The 17,736-nt window shown below is 34.4% G+C and overlaps 2 protein-coding genes across 4 annotated transcripts; both read left to right on the forward strand.

The window, feature by feature from the left end:
* Positions 1–16: 16 nt before the first annotated feature.
* Positions 17–7,362, forward strand: LOC106119616 (myosin-11). 3 transcript variants are annotated; one of them, XM_013314660.1, is made up of 11 exons: positions 17–314; positions 398–509; positions 687–818; positions 1,138–1,196; positions 1,972–2,128; positions 2,626–2,794; positions 3,270–3,452; positions 3,723–3,870; positions 4,724–5,326; positions 6,059–6,155; positions 7,058–7,362. In XM_013314660.1, the coding sequence occupies exons 1-11, from the start codon at positions 284–286 to the stop codon at positions 7,242–7,244; spliced, it is 1,878 nt and encodes a 625-aa protein (XP_013170114.1). In that variant the 5' UTR covers positions 17–283; the 3' UTR covers positions 7,245–7,362. The 3 variants fall into 3 exon arrangements, with proteins under 3 accessions (XP_013170114.1, XP_013170115.1, XP_013170116.1); XM_013314661.1 differs by having other exon boundaries at positions 7,045–7,120; XM_013314662.1 differs by lacking the exon at positions 4,724–5,326 and having other exon boundaries at positions 24–314.
* Positions 7,363–15,706: 8,344 nt separating this feature from the next.
* Positions 15,707–17,538, forward strand: LOC106119632 (uncharacterized). The gene is made up of 3 exons (XM_013314685.1): positions 15,707–15,848; positions 16,029–16,124; positions 16,291–17,538. Exons 1-3 carry the CDS (start codon positions 15,765–15,767, stop codon positions 17,341–17,343), a joined length of 1,233 nt encoding a protein of 410 aa, XP_013170139.1. The 5' UTR covers positions 15,707–15,764; the 3' UTR covers positions 17,344–17,538.
* Positions 17,539–17,736: the final 198 nt, after the last annotated feature.

Below are 17,736 nucleotides of genomic sequence, written 5' to 3' on the forward strand. Positions count from 1 at the left end.
TTTGTCAAAGATGAAAGCCTACATTTTTCAATTTAAATCGAGTGAGAATCGATCGACTGCTCGATAGATATGATTGCTTGTTTGATGTGCTGCACGTCACTACTAGAGTTGAAGTTGAACCGTTTTTATTACAAAACTATTTTCGTATTTCCCTGTAGCGTAACGAATTTATTTAGGTTAATGAAAATAAACAATCGCGCCAGTAAACGTGCACGCGGTATTTAATTAGATGAACATACATTTCTATTGACTTAATATCAATTTAATAAAATTGGAAACAAAAATGAATTTAAATGAGGACCCAAACACAGACGGTACGTAAATATGTGATTAACTGTTTAAATTAAAACATCGCGTTGGTAACTTTGATTAACAGAGTTTATTTTCGGGTTTGTAGATTATTTTGTCACAGCCGTTCACATTTTCAAATACTGTGGTGCTGAAAGCACCGATACTTTACGAGTTGATGCGCTAATGGACAAGTTTGCGCCTTTTATCAAAACAAACAAGTAAGTCAACATATTATATCCATTTTTTATTTGTTTGACTTTAAAATACTATCTTTTTATTTACGTCTAAACCTCCTCAACACTCTATAAAAAGAGTACTGCAAATTTTGCATCTATATAAAGAAGAAAATGATGATATTGCACAATTAATCCTAACTAAATTCATCTCATTTCCAGGGCTGAATATAGTTATTTAAAATCACTGCTGGATCCAGAAGAAAATAACCCTGAAGTTTCAGTTTTAACATTAGCAACAGTTTTAAACAAATACAGTGAAAATCAGAAGATAAAGGCTGATTTAGATGAGAGGTAAACATAACAATGTTATTAATACTGTATAGTAAACATTTTATATCTTTCCTCCATAAGCAAGAAACTCAGGTGAGTGAAAGACCTCTAAAAGCGAGAAAAAATATCAGTCCCTTGCCTCTTGTATGTCAAAATTCATCTACAATTGAAATTCTATGACTGGTGCTACAAAGTTAGGCATATATTGAAATTTAAAGCTATTACAAATTAATCAATTTTATTTTCTACATTCTCAAATGGATAAAACTTTAGTGCTTGTTTGTCTGTAATGAAATAAGGTCTTTATCATTGTGTTTACATTTTGTTTATACTTCTGCAGTTTCAATTTGAAGAATGGACAAGGGCCGCATGACTCGGATTCCGGTATTTCAACAGAAGGTAAAGTTCGACAAATTCTTTCCTAAAAACATCAGTTTTTGTACAAATTTTTAAGTAGAGAAAATATAAAAGCTGGACCTAGATACTTCAGTCTGATTCATATTTGTCACATGATATGCTTATCAAAGTAAACAAAGTTAGACTAAAAATATAACACAGTTTTCACTTATGTCATAATAATTTAAAGAAACATTGTCCAGTTTACAGTCTGCGATTCCAAATGGAATTAAAAAAAATGTCTCTTTTTTATATCATAAGGTGGCAAACGAGCGAGCGGCCACCTGAAATCGCTGAAATAGCGAAGTGACCGTTGCCCATAGACATACGCAATTGCATATGCGTTGCCTAAATTTAATCGACGTAGAAGAGGATGCACACAAAGAAAATATATTCCGTTTCGATGCATCCTCTCATATGGAAAGTCCACTTCCACTTCCCATCCCTTCCTTATAAGAAAAAGGGTGGGAAGGGAAAGAGGACTGAATAAGGCCTCCGGGACGCACACTCATCAGACGAAACGCGGAATTGCTTCCACTTCACGCCTGTCTTCTGTGGGGTCATGGTATTTCACCGGGCGAACGGGGCCAATTCGTCCGAAGATGTTAGAGCGGGCTCTACCACTGTTTAAAGTTAAAGACTATGTTCTACATCTATGCCAAATTACAGCGAGATCCCTTTAGCAATTCTGGAGACAACTTCTAACAAACAAACATCCATCAATCTAAACTTTTGGTCAATATTTGCCAAATTCATTAACATAAAAAGTGGTATCCAGGTTTCCAATTGCTGGAGGAGCTGCAGTGTGAGCTGAAGGAGAAGGCGCACCTGGCGCAGCAGTTGCGCAGTCAGCTCGACTTCACCGACAGACAGCATGAGGAGCAGCTGGCCACTGTCACTGCGGAGCGGGATTCATTAATCACACATCTTAATTTGTAAGTCTACTGAGGTAGCACTGTGTTCATAAAAGTTATATATGGTTATCTCTCTCTCCTTTCAGTTACATAAGAGAGAGATGGAAGACTATAAACACTTTTACTTTGAGATAAACAATTACTTTGATATTAATATATTTGTTTGTGTTCTACAAACCAAATGGACATTTTGGTTCTCTTAAAAATAAGTTGCATTCAGGTGTAGGCAATAGAAGCTCAGTTACATTACTAAATCAAGATTTCTTCAACCATGGCTTTCTGAGACCAAAATCTTTGTATAAAACATATCATATGCAGTCGTCACATCCCTGTCATCTTTGACAAAACAAACATAATATATTTCAAATGGAGTTTTTAGCCTTAGAAACCCAAGACAGTGTATAATTTTAAGGTTAGCTGTCTGCCATTTGTTGTTACAAATATATAATTTATATTTTTTAATAGAGAATGGGAGTGACATTTGTGATTAGCAAATCAATTTCATCAATTCCACTCAGGTTACGTGAAGAGAACATAGCTCTGAGCCACGTGAAGCGTGACTACGAGGAGGTGTGTGACCGGCTGTGCTGCAGCGAGCGCGCGCTGGAAGAGGCCACGCGTGACCTTGATGTCACCAGGAAACGCGCCAGGGTGCTCGTGGATCAGCTCGCCTCACTAGAGTCCGAGGTAAGATACACTTGAAATTAATCCTGGTCTTAGTTAAACCACTTTTCCACTAAGCGACTGATATTTGCTATAGGTCTGCTATTAGCTTCAAAGTTCCTTGTCTTAAAGATAAAAACTAGAAATTTGATATTTTTTAAGAAGTGAAGTTTATTGTAGCATCTTTAAAAGGCTTTCTTTAGTGTCCAGGATGCTAAAAATGATTGTCTTAAGACCAGAATCTGCAGAGCAAAGGAGGTCCATGTGACTACATGTCTCTTGACGATTTATATATTCATGAAACTAAGTAATTATGACATAATTGAAATTATCATTTGAACTGAATTAGTTAACGTGGCAAAAATATATAATTTACTAACAAAATGAACGAATTTTATTTATTATTTTAAGAGTCAGAGAACGACAGTTAACTGTAAACAATGATTTCTACTGTTTTCTGTAGTAGCATTTCTCTTGAAAGTTGAAGTTGGTTGTCCAGAAAGTAGTCCTCCAAGAGCTGCTGCAGAAGTCGAAGGAGGAGTGCCACCGCATCAACGAGATGTACGCGAGCCGGCAGAGCGCTCTGCTGGAGGAGTGCGAGACACTGCGCGGTCAGCACGCGGACCTCGCCGCCAGGCTGCACGACCACGACCACTACATGCAGCAGCTCATCAAGGAGAAGGTACAGTCGGTTTATAAAAGCGGTGTTAAACTTACAGACCACGAGTAAAACTTAACTAGCGACTATTTCCGCGAAGATTTTAAAAAAAACGTAGTAGCCTATGTTTTCTTCCAGACCTTCAAACAAACCTCCATCCATCTTTAAACATTCGAATGACAGGCAAAATAAATCTTTAAAAAAATGGCGAATACCAAATGGGCACAAATTACTATGTGTTATAGCCAGTCTATTTATAGAGGTCAGATGTTCTATGACTTTTTAATTTTACAGGTGCTACTTGAGATGGAGTTAAAGGATGTGTTCAACAAATCTAACGCGACACAGCTTCGTATGGACCGGTCTATTGACGTCAGCTATACTGATGACCAGATGCTCACAGCACTCGACAGTCTTAACCTCGAATCGCAATTCTCACAAGGTAATTAGAAAATTCATTATTCTCTAACTTGTTTCTACTGTTCCTTAAGACGATAAAAAACTCAATAAAAATATAAAAAAAGTTTTATTGGCTTTCAAAATTAGTGAAAAACTTTTTGTACTCTTGAGTTATAACCTTTTTTGAATTTTTTGTTTTTTTTTCTAATTAAAGCTGGGTTTTTGCTTTGTCATCTCATGTATCAGATGCCAAATCTTGTCATTTATTCGCTACACGCTTTCTGTTTTAACTGTTTAATATAAAATAATATTGTAATAAAAATCTACACTTTTAATATTGTTGCATAAGAGTGAAAAGGATAGACATATCACTATGTACAATTTAACAGTGGTAGAGCCCGCTTTAAGATCTTCGCACGAATTGTCCCGGCTCGCCCGGTGAAATACCACGACCACACAGAAGACACGCGTCAAGTGGAAGCAATTCCGCGTGCAGTCTGATGAGTGTGCGTCCCGGTGGCCTAATTTAGTCCTCTTTCCCTTCCCACCCTTTTTCTTAAAAGGAAGAGATGGGAAGTGGAAGTGGACTTTCCGGATGAGAGGATGCTTGGGAAGGGAAAATATTTTCTTTCTGCGCATCCTCTCCTCCGTCGATAAAAGGTAGGCAATGCATATGCAATTGCGTATGTCTATCGGCAACGGTCACTTCGCTATTTCAGTGATTTCATGTGGCCTCTCGCTCGTTTGCTATCTTATGATATAAAAAAAATGCTTATTTGTCCTTTTCACTCTATTAGAACAATATCTGAAAGAAACCTTTAAAGTATACAATATTATTTTTTCTAAATAACATTTCTGCGTATAACATCTGCTTTATTTGCTTCTAACTTCTTTAGAAAACCATCTGTTAGACGAAGAGTCGTTTACAAACGCATTAAAAGAAGATCAAGGAAGAGTAACCAATATGTCGTTATTCGATGAAATAAGATTAAGCTTCTGTAATATGTCTAGACGTAACACAATAAATTGTTCTGGAAACTTCGATATCAGTATCAAACTACAAAACGTCACAACACAAACAGAGGATATTGAACCTTGTGCTGATACGAATAAAGTGCAAAATGTAATACATGTTGAAACACAAACTGATTCGTCATCGGAAATAGAAAATGAACCTTATAGTAATAATAATATAGTCCAAACTTGTTACGACTGCACGAAATGTATCGAATGCGAAAAACTCAGAGATTATGCGACTAAATTGGAAAGTGATAATAAAAAAATGAATTTCATTGTATCTGATATGCAATCGAATTTAGATAGGTATGATGAATATCTGAATAATCTACAGAAATTAGAAGAAGAAGAGAATAAAGCTAATATAATTTCTCAAGCTTATATTGATGGTTTAGAAAGTAATATAAATACGATAGCATCGAAATGTTCAATAGAATTGGACACGTCTGATAAATTGTACACGCACAGACAGACAGAACCTGGTAAAATTAATATATATTTATATATGTAGATAGTTTTTTTTAATATAGTTTGCATGTGTAATATACCATTTTTAGTGTATTTTCATAGTTTGTAGTTTTAAAAATTGGTGTTGGTATTTTACAGTAGTATTGTGATTGACCTCTCTTTTATTTTTAAACAGTTCTGTTTACGTAAGTATGTAGGTAATTTAATATTAAGATTATAAAAAAAACTGTATTTTGTTTATTTTTATCTATAAAAATATAATTGGTGTGACTGCTAGTTAATAAATGAGCTGTAATGATTTAAAGAGTTTGTAGAGTAGACTTAGTTAATGTAATGTCTCTTTATAACGTACTAGCTGTCGCTTGCGATTTCGTCTGCGGGAATTAAAAAAAAAACTTACTTAGTAGTCTGTGTTCTTTTTTTATTTTTAGAAGGGGGCAAACGAGCAACGAATCGCCTAAAATTATTTGATCCGACGCCCATGGACATCCGCAAACCCAGAGGTATCGCAGATGCGTTGCCGACCTTTAAGGAAGGTGTACGCTTCTAGACAATGTATACATTTAGGCTAAACTTCAATGAGATCCATCCAAACATTCGCATTTATAATATTAGTAAGATCTCTTATATAAAAAGTTATTAAGTTGTCTTTAGTGTAAATACAATATGAGCCTCTTATAAGTTTGTTCAAATAGAAATTATAGTATTTTTATCAGTATTTTATATTTTAGTGTTGTTATTTTCAGCATACTGTTCAGTATCAACACAGGCGGAGGTGCCGTGCCGAGACTGTGAGATGCGCAACTCTGATTTACAGCATAGAAGTCTTAGGAGATACTTTTGGTGGGTACTTTTAAATGTAAATTTTTATGTCGAAAACTCATGTAATATTCTCTTTTGACATCTGTTTCTCGTGATGAATTGTAGCATAAAAGTGAGAGCTTATTTTGTGGGGGAAAAACCTGGTTTTATTAAGAATTTAGTATTAGACTATTAGAGAGATGTGGGGGGACGAAAATAAAAACTATTTTTATATTGTAACTAGCTATCGCCAGTGACTCCGTCCGCGCTTGATTAAAAATAAATGTTAGCCGATTCATAGACCTACTCAATATGCTCACAAAATTTCATGAGAATCAGTAAAGCCGTTTCCGAGGAGTATGGGAACGAAAATTGTGACACGAGAAATATATATATATATATTGTAATAGACATTATATATGAAGCTTATGTAAGTTTTTATCTTTTTAAAACTTGAAATATGTAAAAAAAAACATAAATTATAGTAATTCTATTGGCTTGCTTCAATCTTTTCTATTTACTTCTTTTAAAATTTAAATATTTTCGTCGAACATCCTGCTGCTAATTATATTTCTTCAACTTCTGAATTAATTAATTTCCGCGAACCTAACAAAGTCCGATCAGACCACTTTGGGTACCACTGGTATTCGACTGATTTACACAAAACTAGCTTTCGACCGCGACTCCGTTTGCGCGGAATAAAAAATTAACTTAATTAGTAGTCTATGTATTCTTCCAGACTATGTTCTATATCTATGCCAAATTTCATCAAGATCCGTTCAGTCGTTCTGGTTATACTTTCAAACAAACATCCATCTATTTAAACATACGCATTTATAATATAAGTAAGATTAGTGAGATTGATACTTCCATATTCATTTATCATAAATTCCCCGCCATTTTACAAACCGACATTTTTAATATTCCACAGTATGTGATTGCAGGGAGCCGCTGAAGTGTTTGCTGCAAGTGTTCGCTGTGGTGTGCTTTGTGTGCGCGACGTGTGCCCTGTACAACGTCAGCCGGGCGGGGACACGCTGCCGGGAACCGTTGCCATGGAGATGGCTGGATGCCCAGGACCTGCTCGACTTGCTGCTCAGGATAGAATATGTGGCTGATGTGCCTATGTAATAAATCTTAGGTGCTAAATTTTGAACTAGTGGACGATGATAGCGACACTATTTGTCCTATCGTTGGTTTCTGAGACCAAAATATATGTATAAAACATGGCGTCATCCACATAGATAAAATATGAAAATTAAATAATTAAAATTATCTTTGATTAAACAGAGATAATGCTATGTTTAAAACAGAGATTTTGGTTTCGGAAACCCACGGTTAAAGGGCGATAAAGGATGTTCCTTAGTGTAGATTTTCTATAAAAACAGTAAGCTGTACTTTATATTGTTAAACTCCCTTAGGGAGACCCTTAGCTAATTAACGATTTTGAGTGGGCAAATAAAGGACATACGAACGTAACGTAAATATATTATTGCGCAAAATTATATCACAAAAATAACGATCGTTTGCTATTTTGTTATAGTATTGTTCTATTAAGTTTGTCGCCAAATATGATGAATATTTTTATACCTATTTTGTAAATTAGTTTCAAATGTTTCCCAGTTTTCAGTATCCAATGTCTATTATCTATCTTAATGCATAAATACAGTTTTGTTCAATAAAAAACGTGGAAAATAATTTCCTTAATAATCATTATCTTTTCAAGAGACAGTTAAAGAGATAAAATTCATAGACAAAGCTGAAATAAAAATATAGAAATTGAGTAAAACAAGCTTCCAGTAAATGCCAAATAATAGATTTAATTTTAATTAATCTACAATATAATATTTATCTTATAATTGTTAGAATGTTATGATTCTATGGTGCTCCATTTTAAATTTTATATTTAATAGCACAGAAAAAAAATGATACGAGTAAATTTTGACAAAAAAAAATTGCTTAACACGTCCAATGCCACCGACTCACAATTTAAAATGTGTAAACCGTAGTGGCATTTAACGTGCTGAATACAAAATTTTACGAATATTTTCTTTAAGGGTGTTGACGTAACTTGATACAAGTTTTGAAGTTGAATTAACATATGTTTGAAGTTAACGTGATTTTAAATTGCCGATATAATACTAGAAATAAATAATTTGCTATTATTTAGATTAATAATTATTAATTATTAAATATATTATTATTTTCAATTATTAATAACCACCAATTCTTGTTTAATATTGTCTTGCTCATTTTTTATTTCTTTATTCTTAGCCTGTCTTCATTTTATCTATCATAAAAACCTTGCCGTTCTTTTCTTATGAATATAAAATTAATTATTAATAATGCATGCATTTATTAGATATTTTTACTAACAAACGTAGTTGTAATTCTGTGATAGTATAGTGCCAGTGATTTACGTAAGTTTTAATATTGTATGACTGTTTGTATGGAGATTATACACAATTTGAAAATTGTATACAATTATATATACAAGTATTGAAATGTATACAAACAAAGATAATTTTTGACGAATCTCAAATGTTTAGTACATAAATTGACTGTGTTTTGACCAAATATTACTGTAAATAAAAACTAGAATTAGACAAATGACATTTTTGGTTAAGAATTAAAATACATAGATGTAGATTATAACATTTTATATAAAAGTTGAACAACTTATCGGATACAATATTTTATAAAGGAAGAGTTATATATAAAATTAAGCGTCAATAGCCTAATGGTTAAGGGTACGGATTACCGATCACGAGGTCGGGGGTTCGAATCCCGCCATTCGACTATTGTCGTAAACCATATCCTAGCACAAGCGTACAGCTTAGTTGGAATGGTAAAAGAAATATTAGTAAATTTACAAAAAAAATCTGCTAATATTTTCTAATTAAAAAAAATATAAAAAAATATTTCAGTAAATACGCAAAGTAACTCTTCTGTACTGCGTTATTATTAATTTTTGTGACGTCATAAAATTTATGTTACAGCGCCATCTATTGATAAATACGACGTGTTTTTTAACATCAAAATATTAGCCTCGTCACGTTAATCAACACAAAATGGATGTTGAATTTTCATTTGATGTGCCAATAGTGACTGATTTTTTTTAAATAATGAAATTAATAAGATAGTTGCCTACATGCTGCTGCAAGCTACATGCTAAGTGGGAAGCAAAATTAATTCTTTGACTACAATCAAAATTCGCATGCATGTAATTTTTTATGGCTTATAAAAATTCTAACATAAAATATGCTGATTAACGCACAATTTGTATACGATTAGTAAAGTTCGTTGCATTTAACTTCGCTGTTTGTTCAAGTGTTTGTATTTTTGTTTTAATGTCAAAAGGTGGCAAACGAGCGAGCGGCCACCTGAAATCGCTGATATAGCGAAGTGATTGTTGCCCATAGACATACGCAATTGCATATGCGTTGCCTACCTTTAATCGACGGAGAAGAGGATGCACAGAAAGAAAATATCTTCCCTTTCCATGCATCCTCTCATCCGGAAAGTCCACTTCCACTTCCCATCTCTTCCTTTTAAGAAAAAGGGTGGGATAGGAAAGAGGACTAAATTAGGCCTCCGGGACGCACACTCATCAGACTGCACGCGCAATAGCTTCCACTTGACGCCTGTCTTCTGTGTGGTCGTGGTATTTCACCGGACGAGCCGGGACAATTCTTGCGAAGATGTTAAAGCGGGCTCTACCACTGTTTGTATTTTTGTTTTTTTAATTAATATTGTTAAAAAGCTAATGTTTAAGTTTCTTAATGCAAATATTTACAGCATTTAATGGTGCATTTATTCACTATACGAGTTTATTTTTAAGTTTTGTTTTTTTGGTCTTAAACAGTACTTATAAATATTAGTTTAGAGTTTTGTTTTTATTTCGTTAACAAATGAAAACGGTTTTGTTGGTTAACATAAATTCGTTTTGTGAAACTTACTTTAATTAATTAGCTAATAATTAGATTTGAATAAAGTACGTAAATAATTATTTCGTTTTTTATTTGTCATCCCAATTCTTACATACATAATCTTAATACATAGCTGATGGCTGTTACATAAAATAAACAAATGTAATAGTTCGTTGGTTATCTTAAATAGCCCACACTACTAAGATTTAATTTCGAAATTCACTCAAATTATTACTACATCGATTTTATAAAGTGGCAAACGAGCAAGCGATTACCCGAATTCGCTGAAATGGCGAAGCAAAAGCTACCCATAGATATTCGTAATTGCAGATGCGTTGCCTATTTTATATGTACAGAGAAGGAGACGCCCAAAAATAGAATAATTACCGTGCGCCTTCTTTAAATTCCCGTGCGCCCCATTCACCTTTTCATCCACTTTGTAAGAAAATGATGGGAAGGGAAAGAGGACTAAAATTATAATAATAATAATTACAAATAATACACTTCCAGAACGAGCAGCTAGTATCGTAGTAAATAGAGTACAGCCGATGTCTATGAGTTAAATATAAACTAGCTGTCGCTCAGGACTCCGTCCGCAGGAAATTAAAAAAACTTAATTAGCCTATGTGTTCTTCCAGGCTATTGTACATTTATGCCAAATTTTAAGCGAGATCCATGCGACCGTTCTGGGTATACTTTTTAACAAACATACACCCAAACATCCGCATTTATATTATTAGTAAGATTATAATTTATTTGTATAAAATTAGATTCTAAAAAACAATATAAAAATAGATTTCTTATACCTATCAATGTGATAAAACTACTCGAAAAACATATAATAATGTAACACGCATTGATGCAAACTCCCGCCATAACATAATTCGAGTATCCATTGACAAAAGGAGCCCGTAATTTTCTTTTCATAAAATCTGTACACAAAGGAACAGTCAAGGTGTTACCTCACAAAGAAGTATCGAGCCACTGAGAAATCGCCTTGCAAATACTTCCCACAACTACGCCGTTTTTTTTTTGCAACAGCCCTTTATAATGTCCGGCGAAAAGGCGAAAAGATCAAATGTAGATTAAAAAGCTTTTTTTCTAATTAGTTTATATTTTTCTTCTTTAAAGTGGACGTAAGTTTTGTGTCTGTCTTCTATTATATTTAATATTTTTTAAAAGTAATAAAATTTTAATTATTAAATTTACCTTTGTTATTTTTAAATAAATTATTAACTGGATTTTTTTTTACTAAACACTGCATTAAAAAAACACATAACTTCACTCAAACCTTTCCCATAGTGACGTTATTTCATATTCTATACATTGACCCGTTCTTCATATTATAAAATTCACTATCACTGCAAACAAAAATCAACCTTACGCCTTTTGTTTAAGTTGTAAAATGGTATAATATTATTAAGGGAAGTTCAGGGTACACACCTGTCACACATGGCCGTGGGAATTAGGGGCAAAGGGACAGAGTATGTACCTCTCATATTGAACAAGGTAAATGTTAAAAAGAGGGTTTGTACGTAATTGAATATCTACAAATATTTTTTCATGTATTAAACCACTAAATAACTAAACAGTTTTTTTAATAACCTAATTTTTTTTTAATTTTTCCATTGTTTCTTTTTTTGATATTGTAGAATATTGAAATATTAGTCATTATCATCATCAGCTCACTATATGTCCCCATCAAGGGGCTCGGAGCCTATCTTAAGATAAGGGTCATTAGGCCATAGTCAACCACGCTGGCAAAGTGCGGGTTGGTTGACTTCACACATATGTTTGAATTACTTCTCAGATATGTGCAGGTTACATCACGATGTTTTCCTTCACCGTAACAACGGAGACAAATATAGTTATTATAAAAATAGGATAGTTTCCTTAGCTCGATAAAACAAAAAGTTTGTTGAGTTTGACTAACCAAAGGTAAAGTCGTTTATCATAGTAGGCATGAAAAACTAAAAAAAAAACCTTTTACAAATTGTTAGTTCAATAAAATGCAAAAAAAGAGATAAGAAATTAGTGGCGATATAAAGTCCAAACCACAAAGACCAATACAGCGTAAAAAAATAAGAGACTTATCTATGACGAATATTTACAAACATTAGTTCATCAATCACATGATTTTTTGTCTATGGTTCCCGCGATCCGGAAACTAAGCGCCGGATACTGAGATTTTATTTTTTTTAACCCACAAAAAAGGGCTGTTATAGTCAAAAGGCTAGTTTTTATAGGCACCTGTCTCCGTGGGAATTCTTGTGGGAAAGTGAAAAAAAAATTCTTTAACATATCTTTGAAACCACATCATGTTTACTTAAGGATTTATTCCTAGATTATTTTTAAATTCAAAACATTGTTACATTTTACTCTTACTTATATTATAAATGCGAATGTTTAGATGGATGGAGCTAGTGTTGCATATAACTATTTTGTAAGCGGATTTTTAGTAACATAACATTTTGTAGTTAGTCAGTCGGACTACAATAATAAAACCAAAGGAGCAGTGATTGAAAAAAGAAAAATAACGAAGTTTTGTAAAGTCATTATGTTTTTATACACGACCTTCGTTGAGGGACGTCGACTTCGTTCTAAACTCTATACGACTATGGACCCTATGTTTTTATTGTAGGGTGACAACATTAGAATTAAACATATAATTTCTTCTGACAATCTTTCAATTATAACGCGTTTGTGGAGCTAAAATAAGTGAGGAAAGATACTAAACAACTATGTAAAATTTGCTTTTATGTTTCCACTACATGTCGCTCGCGACTCAGTCCGCGCGGATTTGCAAAAAAAATTGGTAGCCTATGTGTTCTTTCAGACTATGCTCTACATCTGCACCAAATATTATCAAGATTCGTTGAGCCGTTCCGGAAATACCTTCAAACAAACATCCATCCATCCACATCATTCGCATTTATAATATTAGTAAGAATCCTATGGTATAAATCCTACTCAACACTCTCTGGAAACACTTTGATAAAACTGTCGTAAAATGTTTAGAGGATGTAACAGGTTTCTGTCAAAAAAATGTCTTTTCTTTACGAGACGTAGCAACGCATGCTTCAGCTTGTTTTTAATATAATTACACAATAAAAAAACATGTTAATATTAATTTAACATAGTTAAAAGATATTGTTACTCTTCCTTGCACGTTTGGTCACCCTAATGTAATAGATTATATCCTTAATCCGGCAGGAAGGAAGTCGGTGGATACAGTGAGAGGCGCATTCTCACGCCCTGCGCGCGCCATCACATGTTTTTATTTGTTTCTTATGTTTGAAGATAGTTTAATATTTAATTAGATTTCCTATACCTTTTGAAACAGCTTCAAATAACTGGCAATAAACAATGGCATAACTTACATCCGTAACTCACTGGGGTAGGCAGAGGATATGGTTTAACGGTCTTCCATTTTGCTCTGTTTTGGTACTCCTTTCTTTTTAATTTACAATTTACTAGCTGTCGCCCGCGCCTCCGTCCGCATTAAAATAAAAACAAATCTAATTAGTAGCCTATATGTTCTTCCATGCTTTGTTCTATATGTATGCTAAATTTCATCGAGATCCGGACAGACGTTTTAAAGATACCTTCAAACATCTATCCATCTAAACATTCGCATTTATAATATTAGTAAGATATATCTACGAATCCAAGCTCTTCATCAAATATGTCATATTAATAATATAAATAAGATGTTAATATTTGAAATAAAGTTTTTATAAATAACGCCAAAAAAAGATACTAAAAAATCTGAAAATATTTTTTACCTTCACGTATTTGTAAGATTTCTTCACACGCGCGTATTTTCATTCATCGTTAGTATGATGATATAACGGAGAGCTAATTAAAAAAAATTAGTTCTCACTGCCCACCCTACACTGTTTAACACATCAACGACATCTGACGGCGATTATTCACCATTCATTAGCGTCGTCACGCGATCGCATGCAGTATAGTTGCATATGAACGGACTTGACCGCCATCTTGACAACATCATAAAAGTAAAACGAAATACAATTCTAACCCTTACTGCATCGCAATAAGAGATAATATTACAAATAATAACCGCAAATAGCACTAGTAATGTGGTTCAAAAGTTTATACAAATTTATTAATGCGGTAATAAAATTATCTTAAAACCCTTATTTTGAACATCATAAGATACATTTTCAATTGATTTTATAATATTGGTATTGTTTATTTATGGTTATTTTATTATAACCACCGTGGGAGAAAGTGAAGTCCTAATTAAATATTACGTATTCTATAAAGGTATGAAGAACTAGGGACGCGGTTTAAAGGTCACTAGTACACCTGGATCGCGTATTTTTTCACGCGGTATTGAAGAGAAGGCTATTATTACGAAATTATCATTTAACATCTACTATACGGTAGTTCTTTTGTTTTAAAAAGTTAGTTTGTATGTATATCAGTATTAATAAAAATGTTGTCAAACAAAATGTCAATCGAGTTTTATCAATAACTAACTAGCAGTTGCCCGCGACTTTGTCGGTGCGGAATTTTAAAAAAATCTAGTAATATTGTCCATGTCATTTGTGCGTATACACAGTAAAATAATTTTTTCAATTGGTACAGTAGTTTTGGAGGCTATCTTTCCTGTACATATGTACTATACATAACAATTTTTTTGATGTATTTCTCTAACGAAAAGATAGAATTTTCGAATATTCTTTTCTTCGATCAATGTTTTGAGTATTATATTTTCTTTTTAATAAAAAGAATCAAGCTATTGTAGTTAATATAGTGTAAACACACACGTATACAGTTTACGGTCACCTCACCCTTGTGCATTCCCACACATCGTGAGAACACGTCGCGTACACCGGGCTAAATAAGTACGCCTGCAGTCATTTAGAATTATAGTAAAAAAAACATCACACTTTTCGCCTACCGTACACTTTAATATCCAGTGTATCGTTTAATTTTGCGAATGTAATAATAGTACCGTTATTACGAAGATGTTCGATGAATCAAGGTGTGTATTTGTTTGTCGAAATGACGGCTAAAGCATGGGGTTTGAATAATTGTCGTATTTGATGTGCATGGTCGCACATTCCCATACACGGGCAGGATAAGGGAGGCCGCAAGTAGCTTCACTCTTGTTTGTTTTTAAATTGATAAAAAACATAGGTACTTATTTTTTTAGGCATAAAAATATGGAGTTATAAAATGAATTTATTTTGTAATTACAAAATATTTGACATAACAAGATATTAAAAACAAACTTTCTATAGGAAAATACATTTTTTTACACAAGCGAAAAAAAACAATTACGCAAGTTTTCCCCCAAAGAAACTAATGGTGATTGAAAACAACAAACAAATTTTTTGTATTTAAGATAACGAGATAAAAAATATGAAAATAATTTAAATAAATCGAACCGAAAACTTTGCACACCTTTTGTATTTGAACCATAGGCGCCATTCACAACTGGTTGCACACAAGAGCGAGACAGAACGAAAACAAAACATTCCGATACAGTTCCCACCGCTTTGTATACCAAAGTTAGAAAGAGATAGACACAGTTTGTGGGATCGCTTTACCAACGGGATCATACGGGAAGGAATTATAATTTTTATACTACGGGTCGTGTACGGGAACTCTCATAACTCCTTCGGACGTTGTCAGGGACGCACGTTACGTCCCTTGAACCTCACAGGACTTACGAGTGTAGTAAACAATAATGCCGTGCAGTGAAGATGATGATTCCCAAACTGGGTTCATGTCTGAACCAAGTCAAGGGATGTCAAAGGCTGAACTTCGAAAGGTGAATAACTCGTGAATTTCCTTAGAATTTTTTTTTAAAGTGTTTAAAGTGCGTTTAAAAATTTCCTAAAAATAAAGTTTTCTTTTATTATTTTACATGTGCAATTTTACGGTGATATGTTCAGTATTTTTTGTGTTGTTATCGTGTAACGAAGTTTTAAATGATTTGTTATTGTTTTAGACCAATAAACCCATAATGGAGAAGAAGCGACGAGCGCGCATCAACCATTGCCTCAACGAATTGAAAGATCTACTTACTGACTCTATGGACAAAGACGTAAGTCCTTAATCGTTAGTCTGACATCCTATTAGGAAGACCTTAGCCTTAGCTCTCTTTCTTCTAATACTACCAAACTAGAGTAGACAATCGCTTTACAGTCAAAGAAAAAAAACATTATAAAGAAGTGCATCAAAATCTAACAAAACTTTTTATTTATTTCCAGCCAGCACGCCACTCGAAGTTAGAAAAGGCGGATATCTTGGAGATGACAGTGAAGCACCTACAACGACTGCAGCGGCAGCAGTTGGCAGCTGCCATTGCCGCTGACCCAGCTGTGCTGCACCGCTTCAAGTCCGGCTTCGGCGACTGCGCGCTCGAGGTGCGCCGCTACCTGTCGCGCCTTGCCAGCGTGCCCACAGGACTACGCTACCGCCTCGGAGACCACCTCAATACCTGCCTTTCTGGCATCGAGCGCCTTCACCCCGCAGACTACCCACCTCTAGTGCCTGATCCCCTAAGACTAGACGACGAAAGACCCAGTGCATTCCATTTTGTCAAATCAACCAGGCCAACAAGCCCACCGTTGAGTCCATTATCCTGTGACTCCGCCTGCGATTCGTCAACTGAATTGGAAACACCACCGCGACCGGTACAGAAATTTCCCTTTCCTACGCCACCGAGTAGATCAGCATCCGATCAGGATTCGAGTCCCGAACAGAAGCCGACTGTATCCTCGACGACGATATCACCAGAGAGTCTCCAGCAAGAAGGTTCGAGAACGAAAAAGTTTATGGAGCCGTTATCAATCGTCATAGACGTGGAAAACTATAAAATCGGTATAGATGCGTCTCCTAAACGTGCAGTAGACTATTCTATTAGACAGAAGTTAAAAAGACCGTCCGAAACGATGGGACCGGTACCTAAATTGATTCGTTTGGAACCAGAACGAAAAGTTCCTAGTCCTGAGAGAGCACAAATCGAGAGAATAGTAGTTTTAGATAGACCTGAGAAAATATCAGCGTTCAGAAGGATACCAGCAGCTCAAGAGAGGAAGTTAACGTTGCCCGTTAGCATACCAGCGGTAGTTGAAAGACCTTCACTTGTTCTGAATCCTGCACAGAGATCTGTGATAAGCCATACTGCGGAATCCTTAGCACAGTCGAGTACATCCAGGGTTGTCAAACAGGAAACAAAAGAGAGTACTGAATCTAGCAGCCGTCCCAAATCACCTGAACAAGGAACGTCAAGTAGTACTGAAATGTGGCGGCCCTGGTGACCAGAGATAATTCTAGGAATAGCAAATTATATGAGAGTTTATAACGCGTGTCATAATAAATTACTAGATTACAACTGTAGGACCATTTGAATCGACTGGAGTGAAGTTAGCTTTTACAATTCAGGCCGTTTAGAAAAAAATGTAATTCCTTGTAATAGTTACAACTATGATTTCAAAAGAATTGTTTCAAAGTCTGTCCAGGCTTGATAATATTTCTATAGACTAACTTAACTGTTTTCAAGTAAAATATATTGTGGTGCTAGATAACGTTAAATTTTAAATAAAATTATAAGATGCTTTTAGACATTATTGGTTAAAATCCTTTGGCGCGAATGGCGCGCTTTTGTTACCGAGTCTAGTGTCAGAATGATTAGAGATGGGACATAAACGTTG

Source organism: Papilio xuthus, unplaced genomic scaffold (assembly GCF_000836235.2).
Source record: "Papilio xuthus unplaced genomic scaffold, Pxut_1.1 DF827135.1, whole genome shotgun sequence".
Lineage (NCBI taxonomy): Eukaryota > Metazoa > Arthropoda > Insecta > Lepidoptera > Papilionidae > Papilio > Papilio xuthus.